Source organism: Ochotona curzoniae, unplaced genomic scaffold (assembly GCF_017591425.1).
Source record: "Ochotona curzoniae isolate NIBS_2020 unplaced genomic scaffold, NIBS_Ocur_1.0 contig_2723, whole genome shotgun sequence".
Lineage (NCBI taxonomy): Eukaryota > Metazoa > Chordata > Mammalia > Lagomorpha > Ochotonidae > Ochotona > Ochotona curzoniae.
In genome coordinates this window covers 11,779,418-11,802,419 of record NW_024465573.1, presented here as the reverse complement: position 1 = coordinate 11,802,419, position 23,002 = coordinate 11,779,418, and the positions used below count along the sequence as shown (strand labels likewise).

Genomic DNA, 23,002 nt, shown 5'->3' with positions numbered 1-23,002 from the left:
GAAGGGAGGAAGGAAGGAAGGGCAGAGAGAGAAAGAAGAAAAGAAAAGGAGTAAAGAAAAATTAGTAAAGAAAAATCAATTCATCTATTAAGAGAAACAAAGTATATCAGCAATATAATTGTAGTGTACTACACACAGTTCTCTGTGAATGTTTCAGTCATACTTCCATTATTACTTGTTTAATGACTTTACCTATAATCAAATTAGGAGAATATGAAGGAAACAAAGTACATGTTGAATTCTTCCTTAGTAAGATAGAAAACAAAAAATCATAGTATGAGTGTGCTACTCACAGATACAGAGTTAAATACAAGGATAAAAACCTGTGAAAATAATTTCAAGAAGCTATCTCTGGGGAACAGAATTTGGAGGAGTGAAAGGCTGAGATGAGACATGCTGTGTTTCAGCATAAACAACATAGCACCATTTGACTTTCTCTTTAAGTGACTTTTTTTAAACTTTGTTCTAAAATATTTTTGTGTGAAAAACAGTGAGTCATAAGCATGTGTGCAATTCACACCAGTTTATCAATACCATGGTGATGCACTGCCTTCATGAAGCCTCAAGCTCCCTGGAAGCTGTGTGACCTGCGTGAGGTCTCTGGGTTTCACGCATCAACTGCGCTCTGTCTGCCCTTCAGCCCTCTTCAGACTTTGTAATCCTCTCAATGCATTCAGCCAGCAGTCCCCATTTTGTCCTGCATCTGTCTCTGTGTACATCTGAACTCTCCAACCAGACTGCACTCACAGTAACTGGCAAATGCAGCAGTGGTTGCTACTGGATAAAGCTTTGTGGTTACTGTAGCTAATGAACAGAATCTGATTCGATTCCTGCTTCAAATGTCTTTTTGTGGAACCATGCTACCAAGGTGTTCTGAATTTCCTTCTAAAGAATATCATTTTGTAAATTTTCAAGAATTTATAGGTGGAGAATGTTCCTACATTGCAAGGAGAAAAGGTACTGGAATGCTTGCTTCCTAGTGTACTCAATTCCATGAAGCACAATAAGGATGCTGGCTAAACAGTTACAGGCTGTGATTGCAAAATCAAATCAATCTAAGAAGAAAATATCTGAATCATGACCCACTTCATGGCAAGTGTCCTTTTCTGTTATTAATTAGATGATGATACAAGCCAATTCATGCCACGTCTCACTGTTACTTTCTAACTCCAGTGCAAAGAAAAGGAGGCTTTAGCTGAAGAACAAGAGCAATGAAGAGCCTTCTGCCTCTACTTTTGATTTTCCTAGCATTTTCTTCTGCATTTCCTGCAGGACAAAAGATGAGAAATGAAGAACATATGCACCTGGCTCAGGTACTGTCTCAATGAATGTTACTAATGCCCACCAATAAAGCATTCTTTCAAGACCTAAAAAAAAAAGAAAAGAAAGCAAATTTCTGCAAAGGAACCCCATGCTTTCTTTATGAGAAGGGCCTGTAGGACACTGGGGAAGTGTGTGAGGAGTGGAGGATAGGCACAGGGTAGGAGCCAGGCTGAATTCGCTATGATTTGAGCACTGGTCACAAGTGGCAAGTGACAAGGGAACATTAATTATCAAGGAAACGGACAGCCCTGCAGGGCACGGGGAATTCTCTAAAAGAATTTCACAACAGCCAGATAAACCAATCTGTAATTTGGAGCCCCTCACTTATGTATATCTACCTAGATAAATAACTAGCTAGTTATCATCTGCCTGTTTATGATCTATCTATCTGAAATATCTGTTGCTTTAGGAATTTAGTCTAATTGTTTTGCAAAATGAATAATCACCCATCTGTTCTAGACTTTGCTTCAAGAAAACACCCTATAAATATTTGAAACACCACATATATATATATTTATTTGAGTTACATTGTTGCTTAACTGGTAGAGGAAACTTCATTCACATCTGTGGAATTTGTTGTTTTATGGTCTGTGTGGTCTGGCTAATTCTGATCACCTTAATAAGTCTTTCAAGAGCAGGGTGGCTTATTTCTTTTCTTTCTGTGTCCTTCTTTCTTCGGTACTCCCTCCTGCCTCTCTTTTCCTTATTATTTATCTTCCTTCCTTTACTACCAAAAAAAGCGTTTTAAGTCATTTTATTCTATCTTGATAGATATTTGCTCTCTTATAGTTTATGTCCTTTCTGTTTGCTTTTTGTCTTTTTCATTAGGCATATCTCAGCCAGTTCTATTCCCTTGAAACAGAAGGGAACCATCTTGTTCAAGGCCAGAACAGGAGTCTCTTAGAAGGTAAAATTCGGGAAATGCAAGCATTTTTTGGATTGACAGTGACTGGAGAATTGGACTCAAACACACTTGAGATCATGAAGACCCCCAGGTGTGGGGTACCTGATGTGGGTCAGTATGGCTACACCCTCCCTGGGTGGAGAAAACACAACATCACATACAGGTAATGCTTCTATCTGCTTGGTTCCATTTACTCCAAAGGCACATAAATATAATCTCCAAGACACAATCATAAAATCAATTATTTTAGTGAGCAGTACCTGTGCATTTGATACTCCACAGCTATCATATATTCCAACCTCTCAACAACAAACCTGTGGTGTTGGCATCTCTTTTCCTGGCACCTTGAACACAGAAACACTGAAAGGAATGTTCATTTACTAAAGCCAAGGTCACATGGCTCTTACTCAGAGACTGGCCCCAGCAGACATGCTGTTATGTCTGGTCCCTGATGCATCCACATACATTCAGGCTGAAAGCCCACCACCTGACTGCTGGTGATTAAACACACAGAGAAAATGAGAAGACCCCAGGCACAACCACTTCATGTCAGAGATGTATGTGACAGAGCTGCTAACTCTCCAATGGTGCATGGGTTTGCTCTTAAATATCTCAAGGAAAGGAAGACTGGCTCATTTTCTGAAAGAGGATTGGAGATAGAAGCAGTAACCTTGACCTCCACTATGGAGCCTTTCCGATAGATCTTCTTTCACCTCACTACATCTTGATATAAAATATATTGGGAATATAAATAAAAGAAAAACATTCTCCTGGGTAAGACTTTAAATGTAAGATACATGAACAAGCTACTTAAGAAAATAAAATCTCAATTACTTAAAAATATACATTTATAATATATTGCCAAAGAAACACATGAAATAATACTGTCCACGTTAGGATGAGATCTTAAGGAAGTAACTGAAGCTCTTGTGGCCTTTGCTGTTAAAATGTTTTATTTTCTGACTCAAAGGAAAGGTGAAAGAATTCAATTGCATAGAACATGCAAAGGTTCAATCATTTACATAAAGTTCTATGAAAATTAATGTCACCATAAAAGAAATTTCTGCAGCACATGATGGAGAAACTAGAACTGATTTTTGTAGGCTGTGTGCAGCACATGTACATATGAGTGACAATTGATGTGTTTGTGTTGACTTTCAAGAATAATGAACTACACTCCAGATTTGGCAAAAGGTGATGTGGATGAGGCTATCCAGAAGGCACTGGAAGTATGGAGCAATGTCACTCCTCTGGTATTCACTAAGATTTCCAAGGGGATTGCAGATATCATGATTGCCTTTAGGACTCGAGGTAAGGTTTACAACGGAAGCAAGTATGACTATTTTCATCTCAAAAGACATGAAGCTAACTGGTTTCCCTCCCATCCCATCAACTGTTTCTCAGTCCATGGTCGATGTCCTCGTTATTTCGATGGCCCCTGGGGAGTTCTTGGCCATGCCTTCCCTCCTGGAGTGGGGCTAGGTGGTGACACACACTTTGACGAGGATGAAAACTGGACCAAGGATGCCAAAGGTGAGTCCAGTTTTTTTAATGAACAAAATTTCATTACTCTCAACAATCCATGAAAAGAATAGCTTGCAACTAACTGCCTTTTATCTTTATACTTCCCAATTTCCACCACAATTTTCCACTTCCCCAGATGAGACTGATGGAAGTGATCACTATCTATCCAGACAAATCTACTTGTGCAATTCAGGGTCTTGACCACATAACACACCTTCTGCAAGATGCTAATCTTATTATGCTCAGAGCATTCTTCAACTATCCATGCACTTGAATGTCCGAGTGCCTGGAGCTATGCAAGGTGTTATATGGACCATATAGCTGTGCTGGATGAGTTATAGCCCTTCACAGTCTTTTTTAAAAGGTTGTTACCTATTTTAATTGGAATATCAGACTTAGAGAGAGAAGGAGAGACAAAGATCTTCCATCTGCTGGTTCACTCCCCAAGTGGCTGCAACGGCTGGAGCTGAGCCTATCTAAAACCAGGAGCCAGGAGCTTCTTCTGGTTCTACAATGCAGGTTCAGGGTCCCAAGGTTTTGGGCCATCCTCTACTGCTTTTCCAGGCCACAAGCAGGGACCTGGAAGGGATGTGGAGCAGCCAGGACATGAACTGGCTCATATATGGGATCCCAGCATGTGTAAGGTGAGGAGTTAGCCATTAGGCTATTGCTCAGGGCCAGCACTCACCAGCTAATCCTGAGTGTGACAAGAAGGAACTTCAAAAGACTTGCTGAAAAATATGCATTATGAAAAACCATGCTTGATTTCAAAAATTTGCATCAGATAAATTCATCTTTTAAATAAAAGTTCCATGAACTTTTTAAGTCCCTTCACATGAGGCCCAGACCTACAAACCACTCATCCAAGGCAAAATATGTCTTGTATCAACTATGTGACTCATCTGTGGTTTGAGGCCTGAAAGAAGACTTTAAAGGAGGTGATCATAATTTTGAGTTTACAATCACAGGACAGTGTGAGTTCATAGTGCAGAGAGGATATTGTTAGAAGCATCAACCACCTCCTCTAACTTATCTGCAAAGGAATAAGACCCTAATCATTACATTTGACCTATTCCTTCAAGTAAGTTGATTTTACTTCTCCTAATGGACCTACCCACACTAGAAATGTTTTGCTATTTTTCAAGCAAAAACCAATACTTTACTAAAGTAATCATGTATACATCAGATTGTTCCCATTCTTTTTTTTTTTTTTTTTAGTTACCAACAAAAGTCATCATGGATCTACTGTCTAGATGCCAGGGTCCTAGAAGAACACAATGTAGTTTTTCTGACGGGGCGTGTATAAAGCTACAGCTCACTGCTCTCCAAGGCACTCCAGATAACCTCTTTGAGTCAGATTTAGTTTTGCAAAACTGTAAAATCTGTGCTATTAAATAGTTTGTGACCACTTACTGCTGGATTGGAACATGCGTTGCAACTGTTCTTCAAGTGTTGGGAAGAAGAGTGAAGCAGCAAATACTAGCTGAGCTGCAGGCGACAGGAGAAACCTAGGATGGTTGCTGGCACTGGTGTGAGAGTTAGCATTACAACCAAACAAGGAGATGAAGGAGATGAGATCATTAGAACAACCACGGAGTTTAGGGTCTCACTGCATTTTCCTAAGCCATGTCTCAATATTTCTCCGGGTTTGGTCTAAAAACAACATGGATTTTTCCCATCACAGGTAGTTTTAGGAAACATTCACACTTACCAAAATCAGGGTAATTCCCCTCTCTCAGACAGGCTTTGCTTTCTTATTTAGAGACAGAAATCAGCCTCTTGCACTTGAACTCCAGTTCTTGGTAATAATTATGACAAGCCACACTGCTTCAAGTCCTCTGCAAACGGAAATCGGTGGGACCCTAGTGAACAGGGCTTCACTAAGCCAGGCTAAGAAAAAATAGTCTCCAATCAAGTGCTGTGAGGGAAAGCAGAAACAGTGCCAAAAAGGGCTGGGTTTTGATCACTTTATTACATTCTCTCAGGGTAGAAATTGTGAGTCTTCGGTGATACTCAACTGTATAATTCTTAGTATACTTTAAAGGAATTAATGTTCTCTAATAAGAACATAAAGCTTCAAGCAACTTTAATTTCCAATTAAATCACAATTTTTTATTTTGGTTAAGGGGAGAGAGAATGCTTTTTCCACTGACGCAATAGGCAAATGTCTGCAATGCCAGCTACTTTGCTAGGGTCAAAGCCTGGAGCCTGGAACGCAATATACTTGTCTCTGAGTGCCTCTCAGGGAGATAGGAGTCTGGAGCAGTAGACTCTTAGGATAAAACTCAAGCATTGTGATATGGCACACAGATACCGTAACTGCCTTCTTAACCACTAGGCCAAATACTACCCCCAGGTCATATATTTATGATCTATTACAGAGAGAAAAATGGACAGCGGTCTTCCATCTGCTGGTTCGCTCACCAAATGGCTCTAACAACTGGAGCTGGGCCGGCCCAAAGAAGCTGGAAGCTTCTTCCAGGTTTCCCACAGTTACAGGGAGTTAAGCACTTGGACCATTGTATGCTGCTTCCATAGGCAAATTAGCAGGGAGGTAGATCAGAAGTGGAGCAGCCAGGACTTCAACCAGCATTCATATGAGATGCTGGCATTAGGTAGCAGTTTTATCTATGACACCACAGTGCCACACCCCAAACTCATAATTTTTAAATAAGAAATTAGGCAATGATATATATGGCTACCACTTCTATTACAAGGTTCTGATGCTATTCCGTGGAGGAAACACAAAAGTCACAGCATAATTTGTTCAAGAACATTTGAGCAGTTCTTGACTGCTAATTAATCTTAACCAATTCCTTAGGAAAGTACAAGTCATTGGCAATGCAATGTCAGAGCAGCTCAAACACATGCAGAGGTTTTCCTCAAGACTCTCCCAGTACCAGTGCCAAGATTATTGTGACTCCAAATGCCACACTGACATGTGCACCAGGCAACTTAAATAACATTGCACATGCTCAGTGTTGGGACATGGAAGGAGGTTCCGGAAAAGGAAACCAGATTCTGATTCCTTTCAGAGTTATCAATTATCAGTAAGCAGCCCAAGGCAGATAATAATAATAATTAATAATAGTAACCTTCTTAAGGAAATATAGAACAAAATTTTTTGCCTAAATTACTAAATAAAAGTGAAAGCACTTCACAAAGCACCAGTTCACAGTGAACACTCAAAGTATTTGATGAGTCTATCGGTGGTAGTTAGTATTGGCAATGATGATGATGACATAGGAAAATGCCAACATTGAAAACTGAGGACGTAAAGTTTGAATCTATGCCAATATCTGTGCAATAAGTACAGAAGCATCTATCTATTTACATCTCCAGTGGGCAAAGCTTTTTTTTTTTAATCTTTCTACAATGTAACATGACCTATCATAGAGCCAGCATGTGATAAATGGTCTACAAATGTTTGATAAATAAAATTTGTCAACCATCATTCATTTAACATCCACAGCAACACAGATTCTGCCATTGAAATGGAACATGCAATAGCATGCAAGACACATACTTTGCCTTCTGGCGGCTTACTGTTTAAGGGGAACATAGATAACCAAATGGCAATTAAAACCAGTCTAATCAGTACAGAAATAAAGAAAAACCATCGTGATGTAATAGGAACACATGGAAGAAATTTCAATCCAGATGAGAAGTCAAAAGGGGAAGAAATGTGAAACCTGAGACCTGAAGCTAAACAGAAACTCAGAAGGCGAAGTGGGAGAAAAAGGGTAATAGTCCTGGCACAAAATCCCAACTCAACTCAACTGTAAAAATTGTGATGGAAGGGAAGATCAAAATGAAGAGACTAGGATTGAGATGGTAGAGTCTTAAATGCCTGGGTAAAATTCGGACTTTGTTTAGAAGAGCTGTTTTTGAGTTACATTTTCAGAGTCGGTTGACCTTGGACAAAATCACATGCAGGGATAAAAACAGTCGGGCAAAGCATAGACATAAACGTCAGAGCAGAAAGAGATCAAAGATCAGCACACAATTCTCTGCTGCTTTATGTTGACTATGTGTAAACCTCTTCATCAAGAACGGTTCAGTATTTCCTTGCAGTTCAAATACTGAGTCGTAAATCCAAGGATAGTCTTTTACTTTGAGCACCTTAAAGACTAGTGGGAGAGAAATAAAATCAGAAAGGCAATTTCAGCATGCCTGGCAACACTTCTGGAAAGGGTATAAACTGGTTACTATGGTCATATAAGGGGGGAAATCATCACTCTTTCATTCAAACAGACCTTTGAACATCCAGCCATCATTTTTGAGCATCATCTGCTGCCAAGCAACTGAGCAGTCAGCAAGAAGAAATGATGATTATAACCCTGTACTCAAAGATTAGATAACTTGGTGATAGGACTAGGCAATGCAAACTCTTGTGTGCTATGATAAAAGTGAGCACTGGATCTTTGGAAACCAAGATGTTCATTTTACTCCATGTGGATTGGAGCTGGGGGCATAATGGAATCCCTATGAACCAAATGAGTCTAGAATGAAGTCCTGAAGAACAAGCAGGTAGCTAAGTATAGAGGGAGGAAGTGGAAAGCAATATTCTGGGGAGAATGAATGGAATCATGCAGACATAGAGATTAGGAATCCGTCACAGATGATAAATTCAAGAGCCTAACATGACAAGTCCATGGAAGTTGAAAATAAAATATGAGGGACAAGGTAATCAAGACCCATGTGAGAAAATCTGTACTTTACCCTACAACCACTGTGAAATCTCAGACAATAAGTAGAAACAACATGATCACATAGAAGACAGTCCATCAATGTACAAAGCCTAGTGGCTTCAGTTTTCTAAAATACTATTCTTTTCCCTGGCCTGGTGCAGTAGCCTAGTGTCTAAAATTCTTTCCTTTCATGCGCCAAGATCCCATTTGGGCACCATTTCTAACTTTGGCTGCCCCACTTCCCATCGAGCCTTCTGCCTGTGGCCTGAGAAAGCAGGAGAGGATGGCCTAAAGCCTTGGGACCCTGCACCTACGTGGAAGATCTGCAAGAGGCTCCTGGCTCCTGGCTTTGGATCGCTCAGCTCTAGCTGTTGCTGCCGCTTGGGAAGTGAATCAGCAGACAGAAGATCTTCCTCTCTGCCTCCTCTTCTCTGTGTATCTGACATTCCAATAAAAATAAATGAATCTTTAAAAAATATTAGCCCTTTCTGAAATACTGGTTTGAAGCCATTCATTTACTTTGTGTTATATTTTATCATTACGTATTAAGACCAGTTACAAATACTGAAGTATTTTCTGGATAAATTATAGTGTTTATATTCTACTGTAAATTCTACTATGTATGAAGCATTATCTTCCTTCTCCTTGGTTTCTCTGTAATGTCAGAGGAAATGGTCATTTTTTGATCAGTTCCTGCATTCAAATTTTCATTGTTTTTGTTAAGGTTTCAACTTGTTTCTTGTGGCTGCTCATGAATTTGGCCATTCATTAGGGCTCTCTCACTCCAATGACCGAAGAGCCTTGATGTTCCCAAATTACGTCTCCCTGGATCCTAGCCAATACCCACTTTCTCAAGATGATATCAATGGAATTCAATCCATTTATGGTAAGTAAAATTATAATTCTAAGTGCACGTGAACTACAGGAGACATTTGGTCCAGTGGTTTAAGGCCATGGTTAGGACTCCTTCATTGCACTTGGGAGTAGTTTGACTCCTGCCTCTGACTCTGAATTCTGCCTTCCTACTGATACACACTTTTGTAGGCAGCAGCGGCAGCAGTGATGGTTCAAGTAATTGGTTTCCTGATATCTTTATGGTTCCCCAATTCTGCCTTCAGCCCTCCAACTATTGTAGGCACTTGGGAAGTGAGCCAATGGAGGAGGGGGGAGTCCTTGTTCTCTCTCTCTTTTTGCCTCCTCACTATCTTCCCCTACCCTCTATCCTTCTTTATCCTCTGCTACCTCTCCTTCTGTGTGTGTGTGTGTGTGTGAGAGCGAGAGAGAGAGAGAGAGGGAGAACGTTTATGTGTCTGCCTCTCAATCAATAAACAAATGTGAACTAAATAGGAAACTTTTCAGAAAGGAAGTTGAGAAAATCATTTCTTGAAATATTACCATGAAGCAAATATTCACTTAAGTAAGATTCTTGTGCAGGCTATTTCCTCACACCTTGTTAATTCACTGTGGTATTTCTTTTCTTGTCAAGGAGGTCTACCTAAGGCACCTGCGAAGCCCAAGAGACCCACTGTACCCCTTGCCTGTGACCTTGACTTGACTTTTGATGCTATCACCAGTTTCCGCAGAGAAGTAATGTTCTTTAAAGGCAGGTAAACTCATTCCCTCAGGTTCCTATAATGCTTATTTTTATGGGTTTTGGGAACAAAGTCTTAGGGCTAGTGACAATGTGTGCCTTTTTGTTATATAATTATACATCCGGTCTGAATGTTTTATCATGTGTTTATCCCTGTTACTTGCTTGATGTATTCATAAACTATTTAAGTTGATTTTTACCTGCCATTATATAATAATATGAAGTAGAGTACTTCTCAATGATTTGTTGAACCAAATAACACACCAGTGTCATTGGTGTGCTGGAATTAATTTACACCTGATTTAGGAGCCTATTGTTAAGTTATTAAAAATTTTGAAAACCAGTTCAAAGTAGCAGCTTTAAATTGGTTGTAATTGGCCTATTTACATCTTAGATGCCATTAATAATATTTCCTTATTCTAACAAAAACCATTGCCTAATAATTTCACTTCAGATGCTGTGACACTGACTTAGAAAGTTGGTGTCTCTCTTCCAGTAAACGGGAGCCTTAAGCACTCAGAACTCTTTGTAACATCCACATGGATAGCTTGCTTCTCTGAGGGCCCTCTATAGTTGGCACAGAGGCATTCCTTGGTCTCAGTAACCCAAAGAATAGAACTGAACTCACACCAACCTAAATTTCTTGGGGAAAAAATGTGCTAGTTCTACAAACTTGAAGGTTCCGACCCATTCGATGAAAGGTAAGTCTAAGATTGAACATCACATTGATGTAAATAGATGAACTGTGTGTGTAAAGTGCTTTTTGTTTAAATAGGAACATGTGGAGGATCTATTATGATATCCCTGATGTTGAATTTGAATTAATTGCTTCATTCTGGCCATCTCTGCCAGCTGATCTTCAAGCTGCATATGAGAACCCCAAAGACGCAATGCTGGTTTTTAAAGGTAACCTCAACCATTGTGGTTTCTTCTGTCCCTCTGGATACTTCACTGGCCAGTGGTTATTTTGGTGTAGGAATGATAATCTTCATGTAAAAGCCAGAGACTAAAAAAAACTTGTATCGCAGAAATTTTAAAAACAGCTTTTCTTCCAAATAAAGATATTCTGTCTCTCTTTGTTGTTCCCTTTTCTCCAGGGCTGTCAGATACAGCAAATAAAAAATATAGAACTCTGTCTTTGCCTCTCAAATAATAAAATGAAATACAAAATTCTATCAATTTCAGATAAGCAGCAAATAGTTTTATCATTGTATCCCCCTTGTAATATTTTACATATATTTTCATCAAGATTATTCATTTTTGTTTGAAATTAAAATTTAACAGATATATTAGGCCTTGAAGTCCTAGTTTTTATATGGATATAATCAGATCACAATGCTTTTAGAGCATGTAGAGGCTAAAATTAAGCAGAACATGTCCAAACATATTTTATGGTTTTACTAGAGTTAACCAATAAAAGGTAATCAATGCAGTGAAACCAGTTGACAGGAATATGCACATTATGGGCCTGGCACGATAGCATAGTAGTTAAAGTCCTCACCTTGCACGTGCTGGGATCCCATATGGATGCCGGTTCTAATCCCGGCAGCCCCGCTTCCCATCCAGCTACCTGATTGTGGCCTGGGAAAGCAATACAGGATGGCCCAAAGCCTTGGGACCCTGCACCCATGTGGGAAACCTGGAAGAGCTCCTGGCTCCTGGCTTCAGATTGGCACAGCACCAGCCATTGCAGCCAAATGGGGAGTGAATCATTGGACGGAAGATCTTCCTCTCTGTCTCTCCTCCTCTCTGTATATCTTCCTTTCCAATAAAAATAAATGAATCTTTAAAATTAAAAAAAGAATATGCACACTATAGACCAAAACACATGTTACTTGTGTCATACTAATACTATAAATAGCAAAAGAAAGTGGTTAGAAAAAATGGAGACATAAAATCACTAAATCTGTAAGTACTGAAACTGAGTGGAACCAGGCATCTAATTAATTGGGGGGAGTATCTAATTGATTTTAACCTTAAGACATTACTTCCTCCTGTAGGAAACAGATGAGAAGGCAGTAATTTTCTCTCCCGCTAGGTGAAAACTTCTGGATGATCAGAGGGTACGCTGTCCTGCCAGATTATCCCAAATCCATCCATACGCTTGGCTTCCCCAGACATGTAAAGAAGGTCGATGCAGCCGTCTGCGACCAAAACACAAGGAAAACATACTTCTTTGTGGACATTTGGTGCTGGAGGTAAGTCTGCAATCAGCCCTTATGAGTTTCAATGGAGACAAAAGCAAAGCCGATCTAGAGTCTTCTTTAGGCGAAATATGTTGAAGGCAACCTTGGGCCGATGACATTTATGAAATCATGATGTGTCAGCTAGAATAATGATCTTTCTCCAACTTAGAAATACGAGGTAGCTCAAAAAGGCTTATGGAAAAATGTGCACGAATCTCACTTTCCCTCACATTCCTGAAGTACCTTTGTGTGAATAAGCTCACGAAGCTGGTGATGCCAACCAAATTGCCAATGACAAACATCCTGCCAAAGTCTAGAAAAGCTCCAAGCTGAACTTTTGGTTGGATTTAACAGTTCTTCAGACTAGCACCAGGCTAGCAAAATATGGAACCTTTTTCCTGATCTGTTGCAAATATGCTGTAAATAATAATTTAAAATATGCTATAAATGATTTAACCATGTATAACCTTCACCACATTCCTGTTAGTGAGCCTATTAGCTTTCCCTACCAAATACGTTTATTCCCCACATCCCTATTTGGTTATAAACTGGACAGTGGAAGAATTAAGCTCTCCAAAGATCCGCTTGAAACCTTTCATATCCCTGTGTATAGGTATGATGAGAAGACCCAAACCATGGACAGAGGGTACCCACAGAGGGTGGTAAAACACTTTCCAGGAATTGGTCTCCGCATTGACGCTGCTTTCCAGCATAAAGGTAAACGCTGATACATAAACTATTAGGGTAGTTTGGAGATTATATTGACTATGTAGTAAGATCGCAAAGAAATGGTTTGAATTTAACATAATTTTACTGTATTTAAATGTAGTAAATGAAAATGCTTAAGAAGCATGTACATGAAATAATAAATACAGCCTCTGCAGGAATTACCATAAACTGAATCCATTGTTGTGGATTATACTCTGTGACATTATTCCAAATCTGTGTTTTAAAAGGGCAAAAGCATTTTGCCTAGCACTCAGATGCCACTGGAGGACGCCTTTATGCCATACTAGAATATGCTCAATTGAGCCGTGAGTCTCTTCTCCACTCCAGCTTCATGCTAAGGTCCACCCTGGGAGGGCAGTAGTGATGATTCAAGAGATTGGAGCCCTGCCACCCATGTGGGAGATCTGGACTGGGTTCCTTGCTCCTGGCTTCAGGTTGTCACAGCACCAGCTGTTGAAAATGCTGCAGGAGTGAACCAGCTGACTGAAGTGTCCTCCCCACACCCTGATCCCCCCCCCAGCTTTCAAATAATACCAAAAAAAAGGAAGGAAGCAAGGAAAGAAGGAGGGAGGGAGGGAAGGAGATAGAGAGAGAGAAAGAGAAAGAAAGAAAGAAAGAAAGAAAGAAAGAAAGAAAGAAAGAAAGAAAGAAAGAAAGAAAGAAAGAAAGAAAGAAAGAAAGAAAGAAAGAAAGAAAGAGTGAGTCAGTTTTGAGAAATAGGAGAGCTCTAAGAAATTGTATATACATAGTAGAGCCCAAGACCAAACCCACAGAGGTCTTCTCACTGTCCTTGAGACTCTTAAATGAAACAGTTTCAATCACTGGCCAAGACAATAATCTCACTAGAAAGGTGCTAAGTCCCTAAAGACTCGTGTTTTTCGCCTTGACTTCTTCCTTGGGGGAAATAATCAGACTTTCTCTATAATATTAGAAAAACGTAGCAGTCTAACTCTACAAGTTTGTTCTCAATGATGCTATTTTATCTTATTTTACTAAATTCTTAAAATATGGAGTCATATGTACATAAACTATCTAAATACGAAACCATAACTGTATAACCATAGCTATATAAGCTCTTCAAGATAACTTATCATAATTCTCTATCCCTAGGATTCTTCTACTTCTTCCGTGGATCAAAGCAATTTGAATATGATATTAAGGCAAAGAACATTACCCGAATAATGAGAACCAACACTTGGTTTCACTGTACAGAACCACTGCACTCATCAGTTGATTTCAGTGTCAACAAGGAAAACTCCAACGTAGGAGGAAAGAGTGTGTTACACGATGAGAATTTAAGCTTGCTTACTCTTAGTGTTGTTTATCTGCTGAACAAAGCAAATAGTTACCCATGAATTCATGGGCCTAAATCAACCTTGAGAAACTTTTCAACTGCAAGCAAAATACAGCCTGTTTTTACCATCAAGACACGAGTCCTTCCTAGTTCTAAATGCCTAATGGGTAAAGAGTCAATAGTCATTTCAGCTGCCTGATGATCTTAACATGAAATTATTAGACACAAACAAAATCACTCGCTATATTTTAGGCCTAATTCAGCTTTGTGAGCTCGAAAAAGTAAGTTGTGTCATAAGTACTTACTAAAGACATTTATTAAACCAATTTTTAGCATTCTGTTTTGTCTGATTCTTTAAGAGGCTCAGTGAACCGCATCCCTCAGCTCTCTGCATGTTCTGAATTCATCAAATATGTTATTCCACCTCCCTAAGAGAAGGGTGAGGTTTGGATAAATGAACTGTGTGTTCCTCTAGAAACAATTCTTAGATAACAAAGGAAGTAACAAGAGTAGAATATAAATGCCCCTCCAGCCTGTCAAACATAGACCAATGCATTCAACAATTCCTTAGTATAAAATCAACTTTCCTGTACATTGATCTCTTGCACATAAGGATACATAAGGATTTCTTCTGTGTTGCGTATTTATTGGCATCACCTTAGCCTATGTATAGAAAACCCTGGTCCTTTTTTATTCTACCCTCTATATGTTCTGGTTTTAGAGTCTTGTGATTAGGATTTATCTTTATACCCAGAGATCTAAATATTTAGCAAAGCTTTTAGAAACTTTTCTGACTCAGTCATGGAGATTGTCCATTGAATGGGATTCTGATGAGGTGATACACTGAGAAGCTGTCTACTGATACAAACATAGAGAATCTCACTAACTACAAATACCATGGACACTTGCTTGTCTTGATGGCTTTATTGCTGCCCTGTGATTAGGCCTTAAAGGAAAGAAGTACCTTTAAACATGACTATGAACAAAGCTGGGTTGACAGCAATTGTTTTAAAGATATGAACATCTGGGCTAAAAGAGATGAATTCACACCTACAGAATTTTACTGCATTTTACTTCCTTCCAGCCTGAGGATGTAGAGACTCATGGGAACTCCTTGGAGATGACCACCTGAATGCATCATTTGCCCCAGACAAGAATTGGATGTTTTATTTACTTGAAATACATGATATATCTCCAAGTTGAAATTCAGCACACTCTTTGCTTTTAGGTTTATGCTATCTTAAAGAAAAAGTAACAGCTTAAAAAAACTTTAACATGCTTCAACTAATCACAAAACCTTAAATTTTAACTCTATACTCATTTATAATTCAGAAATCTACCCAAAATAATAGGGAAATCAAAATCTGTCTTTTTCTGATACAGAGAAATTGCAAATGAGATGGCTCTTGTTGCGTTTGACATTACTAGTTGGGTGTGGGTCAGCCGCATTCCTGCAACAGAGAGGAAATGGCTGCCGGAAGCCAGGGGCCATCTACCTAAGGAATGTTCTATTCATTCACCAACTGTTTCCTGAGCGCCCACTGTGTGCAGAAGCTGGTCTGGGAACTTTGGATGTAGCAGTGAACAAAACAGAGAAGTCCCAGGCTGTGAGGATCTTACAGTTTCAGTAAAAGCACAGAAACCACAAATAAGGCATTGTAAATATGTCAAGGGGGTTAAAAACGATTGTACTGCCCTTACTTAGTTCCAACTTTGGATCTCCACCTTCTCCTGCAATGACCATCAGGGTTGCTCCTGAGCGCCTCCCCCCCAAAAGCCCCCCCCCCAGAAAAACAAACAAACAAAAAATTAGAATAGATAGAGAACAAGGAAAGCTTAGAACCAGACAGGAAACGGTCAGCGTGGACTCACATATACCTTACTAGGTAGGACACGAAAATAAGTTACTCCTCACTGGGTTATTGAAGATTTCTCTACACACCCCTCCTAAAACTGTTCTGTGCCTCAACTGTTGACATGTGCCTTGTTAGAGTTATAAGCCAGTTTGGATGATCTTTCATAAAAATCTTTCATGCACACCAGTTTGTTTACCGATAAAAACGTAACCAACCCCAGGCTGATGGCCACACCCAGCAGGCTCCCTTGCAATGTCTTTCCTGGTTCTTCTGCAGGTGTTTCACAGTGTTCTGATTTCATGATGGCTGTGGTTTGCTTTCTCAATGTAAGTAAGGGGAAAAGGAAAAACACAGCACCTTCCCTCTTGAGCAAGCCTACAACACACCAAGGGACAGCCCATAGGTTGTGCTAGACCCATCAGCACCTTGCTTGTAGCTTTCCAGCCACAGCGGAGTTACACAGACAAAAATAGTGGGGAATGGAGCAGGGCAATGCCAACCATGGTGATATTTGAATGTAGTCTCTGAACCACGCCAATGTAACAGAGACAGGGGAGCTGTAATACAAAACCTCAGACCCGCTCAAGACCAAATGAAAAATCCAAAGGGGGGAACCCAGCGGTCCATGTTTTTTTTTTAACAAGTCCTCCAGGTAAGCTTGTGGCACACTGTGGTATTTGAGAACTACTGTTTGAAAAAGTTAATTCTCTACTCAAAGAAAGCCTGAGGACCAGCATCCCCTGGGCACGCTGGTTAATGGTTTAGGGTGCAAGAGACCAATGTCTGGGAATTTTTTAAAGTTTCCCATGTGCTTTTCATTATGCATTCAGAGCTGAGAATTGCTCTAAGGAAGGAAAGTGTAAATGCATTGTGTGTTCTCTGAAACATACAGTCCTTTCGCAGTGGATGCTAAAGGATATAAATGATTGTCTTCTGCACATTTCCTGGAGTTGGCTAGATCAGCAGTTATCACACTGTCCTCCCAAATGAGCGGGGTTCGAGGTGCAGCAGCAGGAGATCCCAGGCCAGCTGTGTTAAGTGCAAGGCCAGCCAGCAATTAAAAGCTGCTCCTCCCACCTCCCTGCTACATTGACGTGGCTGGTGTGGAGATCGCACTCCAAAAATCACTATGATCGGTGTTGTCCCTGCTCCACTTCCACTGCCCAGCTGTTTTTGTCCTTCTAAGCCCACTGTGGTTGGAAAGGCAGCAAACTAGTGACAGAGACAGCAAGGCCAAACAAAATGAGTGAAAGTCCCTAACCCTTTCACTGTTTTGGCTCTTATTACATCGAACTTCAGGAATTAAGACAAAGGCAGCTGGCTGCCACTCAGGCCCGCTCCTCTGCCCAACCATGGTGCCTATTTAGATATGTTGTGTTTATCCAATAGGAACTTGCTTCCCTTTCACTCAGGCTCCTGAGTAACCGCCTGGTTGCTAGAGACAACTCCTTTGTCTGGTGATCAGGGTTTGGAAGCACAAAATGAGGGAATAAGAACAGCTGTAGGCTCTTTCCCAGAACAGACCCCACATCCAGCTGCATTCTGAGGCTTCAGGAATCAGCTGGGAGCACAGGGGACCTCATTGAATTCATCTGATTAGCAAGCAAGAAGGAGAATTTCCTCCCCTGAGTAGTCTGAGGACACAGTCTGCTTTTTCTCGCGCACATGCTGCCTGAAGTGTCCAGTGGGGCAGGGGCAGGGGAGGTGCTGGTCTGTGCAACAATGATGGCTTTATTCTTCCTGTCCAACAAGGGCTGCCATTTGTCACTTCCTGAGCTACGGCTTCTTGTACTCAGGTGAAGGAAGGAGAGAGCAAAGGGAACACTCCGGGTTGTTGCAAGGAACCAGGCAATGGCAGGGCTGGCCGAGCGGGGGCTGGAGTGACCAGTTACTAAAGTCGCGGATTGTAAAACAAAACAAAAACAAACAAAAACCTTGCTAGAGTTTGACCGCAATCAATGGGTTTCCCCACATCTCCAAGGGATTCTTTCAAGAAGAATTTGTGAGCATCCCAACCAGAGACCACTAAAGAACAGGATATTCCATGGCCATCTCCTCCTCAGTGAAAAAGTTGTGTTAGAACCATTACCTCTTAGCAAATTGATTGTTCAGTGAGTGAACCCAACTGGTCAAGTCTATTTTCACCATATTTTGGATTCAAATCTTTGAATCCAATCCCCCATGTACTGCCTCATACAAACTTTTCCAAGGTGAGCAAGGTATTTGATCTGTCCTATAGGATCTGGCCAGTGAGAATGGCAAAGATACAAGCATACTGAGCCCACACTGGTGCCTCCCTGATGCAAGCTGCAGGTGTGTCTCTAAGGAGCCTGGTGGAATGTGGCTCTGAGTCAAAGTGGTCTGGAATAGGGCCCGAGATACTGCATTTCCAGTGAGGTTCCTGGCAATGCCTGCCTTGAGGTTCTCCAAACAACCCTTTGAATAAGAATGACCTGGTCCACCAGAAGAGGTGCTTCAGATTACAACTGGTTAAGCACCACCAGGAAACACAGGGGAATTTGTTTAAACACTTTTTTTTCTGCCTAACTCGCAAACCTAAACGTCACGAGGGAAAATAGAAACATATCACCAAATGAAAATATAAATTTCTACATAGCAAACATAGTGGAAACAAGACATGAAAAATATTTGCTGATGAAAAGCATCTTCTCCAATGCTGTAAGTTCTTTTCATGTCAGTAAGAAAATGACCATCGAGTCAGTAAGAACAATTGTCAAATGCCAGGTACAGATAGTCCATAGCCTGAGGAAGGGGACTTATACAGGAATTTAGACTCAACGTCAATGATTGAGAACAGAGAATAGAAAGCAGCGAGATCCTCTTTTTCATCTCTCACATTGTGAAAGTTGCTTTTTTCTAATGTGGATGAGAAGTGCAGTTTTTAACCATTGCAATGTAACTGAGAGGTATTTAAAATATACACATCTCTCAATCCCAACAATACCATTCTCAGAAATTATCCTAAGGACAGATTGGCACAGTACAAGGGAGTTTCAAAGGGTCCATGGGAAGTGAATTTTAAAATTGTAAACATTTTCTGTGGACTTTTTGAAGGCTCCTCACAGATACGCTGATAAGTGATTTTAAAAAGAAAGAAATGAGCAGCAGAAGCCAATCCTGGAAGACAGGTGCAGAGAATGTGAGCTGTAAGACATTTCAGATGAAACAGGGACAATGGTCTCTAACAGGGACGAGAGCCTCTGGTCCCCGACAGGAAGCATTCACTTACAACAGATAATTATGTAAAACAAAGATTAAGTTATTAATTTTAATAGTCCTAGTGAAAAACCTAACAAAACAGTTTTTGCAAACTTGTCAACGCATCAAATATACTTTTGGCTATCATCTTAAAACACCTACAAGCTGCCTAATGATCAATAACCCAAGTGCTTCCCCGGCCACGCAGAATAGGTAAGTGTGGGGATTGGACCAGGTGTATTACTTAAGGAGCAAGGGAAAGGAAAACTGGAAAGGTCACCCAGATAAAGAATTAGAACTCAACTGTCTGGGCACGGGCACAGTGTTGTAACAAGCTCACCATCTGCTTGTGTATATTCCATATGTCCCGGCCGCTCCACTTCCCACACAGCTCCCTGTTTGTGAGCTGGGAAAGCAGTAGATAATGGCCCGAGATTTTGGGACCCTGCAACCAGGTGGAAAACCTGGAGTAAGCTTCAGACATTGTAGCCAATAGGGAAATAAGCCAGGAGCTAGTAGATCTCTCTGTCTCACCTTCTCTACATAAAATCTGCTTTTCAATAAAATAAATCTTTTAAAAATATTTAAATATTGACAAGACATGGCCTGGGCCAAACACAAGGCACCTATGTGCTGCCCGAGCCTGGTAGCAACCCATGCAAGTCTGCTTGCTGATGTATTCTGTCCTGCTAGAAAGACTGTACGCTGAGCTGACATTTGCCTTTGTCCTTTCTCCCTGCAAATCTGAGAGCTGAGCCCTTTCTGCAGGACAAGACACCGCTGACTAGGTTCCACAGAACAGCAAGTCTTGTGTCTGCCAAGAACTGGCTCCTTTTGTTAACGTGGGTCCTCAAAAAGACCAGAGCTAAATCCCATCCTTGTCATCTAAGAACTCTAGGACATCGAGAAATGTATCTTTTTATATTCAAAATGAGGACAATAAGATAGTCGGCTTGTAGAGTTGTTATGAAGATTAAATGCAGAAATGTGTAAAAATGTCTAGTATGTGTCAGATAAAGGAAGCCTTATCTCAGAAAACTATGGCAACGCAAATTATTCTAGGCTAATTGTTCAACTCGCTTGAAGTTTTAGAAGAATAGCAAATCAGCATGTGAATCAGAGTGATTTCATTTAAGTGTATTAAAGCCTCCCCTCTTTCCAACCTACTGAATGTGTTTCCTCACATAGCCACTAGATGGCGACTGCTTCCTAGAGCATTTGGACTCACCCGTGGTGGGATCTCCAAGATCCCAGCCCCAAGAGGCTGCCTTCACGCTATCACACTACAACGCCTGCCGAGTCATTAAAAGCAGCAGGTGCTGCGCAAAACTAATTTGTTTATTTAACCAAGAAATCTAGGATTCTCTTCCTGAATTGAAGGCGGTATGGGTAAAGGATGTGTAGTCAGAAGAGCAAATTTTTGACTTCCCAGATGCTCTTCCCGGACACACTGGTAGTCTATTCCTTTTCCTATTTATTAGTTCACTTTCCATCTCCGTAATGTAAGTCCCAGGAGAGCAAGGGCTCTTTTAGTTCCCTGCAGCATCCCCAACCCAAAGAACGGCGCCCACAACATAGTCCCTGCTCAGTGAATGCTTGCTGGATGAAGATTAAATGAACACACAGCAGTCACAGAAGCTGTTCACCGGCGGCTGGAGCAACACCTTTGCTGCTTAAGGAAACAAGCCAAGATGCAAATGACCCAGGGAGAGCCTGTGTCCTGCCAGCACTGAAAGCCTCAGTGGCTTCCCATCTCCCCCCTCGGAAGCCACGTCTTGCCTTCCACTCTCCTGCAGGCTCTAGGGACACTTGCACACAAAAAATGGGGGGTGGCACATCAGGAATGAATTCTTTCTTTATATATATATTCTTCTATTTTTTAAAAGATTTATTTATTTATTTATTACAAAGTCAGATATACACAGAGGAGGAGAGACAGAGAGGAAGATCTTCCGTCTGCTGATTCACACCCCAAGTGACAGAAACAGCTGGTGCTGCATCAATCCGAAGCCAGGATCCAGGAACTTCATTCCAGGTATCCCACACGGGTGCAGGGTCCCAAAGTTTTGGGCTGTCCTCAACTGCTTTCCCAGGCCACAAGCAGGGAGCTGGATGGGAAGTGGAGCTGCCGGGATTAGAACCGGCGCCCATATGGGATCCGGTGCGTTCAAGGCGAAGACCTTAACCACTAGACCATGCCGCCGGGCCCATGAATTCTTTCTTTGTCAGTAAAAGAATTTTTAATGGAACCCTTCTGAAGAGAAACGTGTTCTCCAAACCCAACATCCCCTTGCCATGATCCTTTGGCCCCATCTTGAGGTTTCTCGGGGCTGCAGACTCGAGAATTTTCATTCTTGTCTTCATGAACTCTTCATGGTGATGGCAGGCCAGGCTCAGGCTTCGGGTTCTTCTTCCAGCGTGTAGGGAATCATCACCCTCAAAGTCTTTTTAAGGGATTGGTACGAATTTTAAAGATTTATTTACTTTAAAAGCAGACTGACAGAGAGAGAGAGAGAGAGAGAGAGACAATGCTTCATCTGCTGGTGTACTCCCCAGTCGCTGTATCAGCCAGGTCAGTGCCAGGCTGAAGCCGGAAGCTAGGAATTCCATCCTAGCGCATCATGTAACTAGCAAGGGCCCAGGCTCTTGAACCATCTTCTGCTGCCCTTCCTGGGCACCTTGGCAGGGGGCTGGATTGGAAGCAGGTAGCCACAAGCTGTCCATCTTCTCCCTCCTCCCCTGGGTCGGGGATAAGGAGGTCTTACCTCAAAGCATTCCCCTACATTCCTCTTCCAATCTTATTACTACCACCCAGGTGAGATGCTCATTTTCCCAGGCTGCTGCAATGGACTCTCTCTATTCGAACACTCCCCTCTGCACTGTGATGCTTTCTCAGCCAACACCCCCCTAGCAGACGGGAAGGTTTTGGACACATGTGACTGGCTGCAGTGATGTCCATTATTGGTCCCCATAGCCTACCAAGGCAAGCCTCAGTCTCTCACACTGTCAGTGACCAGCATGTTCCTTCCATGCTCCATCCACTCCTGGCCAGGCTGAGCCCTTCTGGGAGCCCTTGTTAGCATATGTCTGGGACTGCATAGACAAAGACCCCCAAAAGACAGTTTTGTACCTTAACTCTGAATGTTAGAATATTGGTTAACAAGAACCAGGGCAGTGGCATACCAGGCTAAGCTTCCGCCTTCTGCACCAGCATCCCATATGGTGCCAGTTCAAGTCCCAGCTGCTCCATTTATGATCCAGCTCCCTGCTGATGGCCTGGGGAGACCTGCAGTTAGCACCTGGCTTCGGGTTAGCTCAGCTCCAACCATTGTGGACATTTAGGCAATGAACCAGCAGATGAAAAATCTCTGTGTCTCTCCTTCTCTTCTGTAACTCTGCCTTTCAAATGAAAATACATCTTTTAAAAATACATTGTTAGTTAACTGAAAGTTCTAAAGCCAAGCAATCCGGGTTCAAATTGTTTCCACCACTTTCTGGCTGTGTGACTTGGGAAAGTACCGTAACTTTTCTGGGCTTAAGTTTCTTCAGGAGGAAGAAGGTAGTATTCATAACTTTCCTTCGTAAGATTTTTTGGAAGATTCCATGAGCAGATAAGGTCTGACATAGTTTAGGCATGTAGTAAGTGTTTAATTCATTTTGATTATTGTCGAATTGTGCGATCTGT

At 41.3% G+C, this 23,002-nt stretch overlaps 1 protein-coding gene across 1 annotated transcript; it reads left to right on the top strand.

Annotated features, from left to right (window-relative positions):
* Positions 1-1,188: 1,188 nt before the first annotated feature.
* MMP27 (matrix metallopeptidase 27) lies at positions 1,189-14,342 on the top strand. Its single transcript, XM_040977225.1, has 10 exons — positions 1,189-1,313; positions 2,152-2,390; positions 3,390-3,538; positions 3,632-3,760; positions 9,167-9,328; positions 9,929-10,049; positions 10,809-10,939; positions 12,072-12,231; positions 12,833-12,936; positions 14,059-14,342. The coding sequence occupies exons 1-10, from the start codon at positions 1,212-1,214 to the stop codon at positions 14,301-14,303; spliced, it is 1,542 nt and encodes a 513-aa protein (XP_040833159.1). The 5' UTR covers positions 1,189-1,211; the 3' UTR covers positions 14,304-14,342.
* The last annotated feature ends 8,660 nt before the right edge of the window (positions 14,343-23,002 follow it).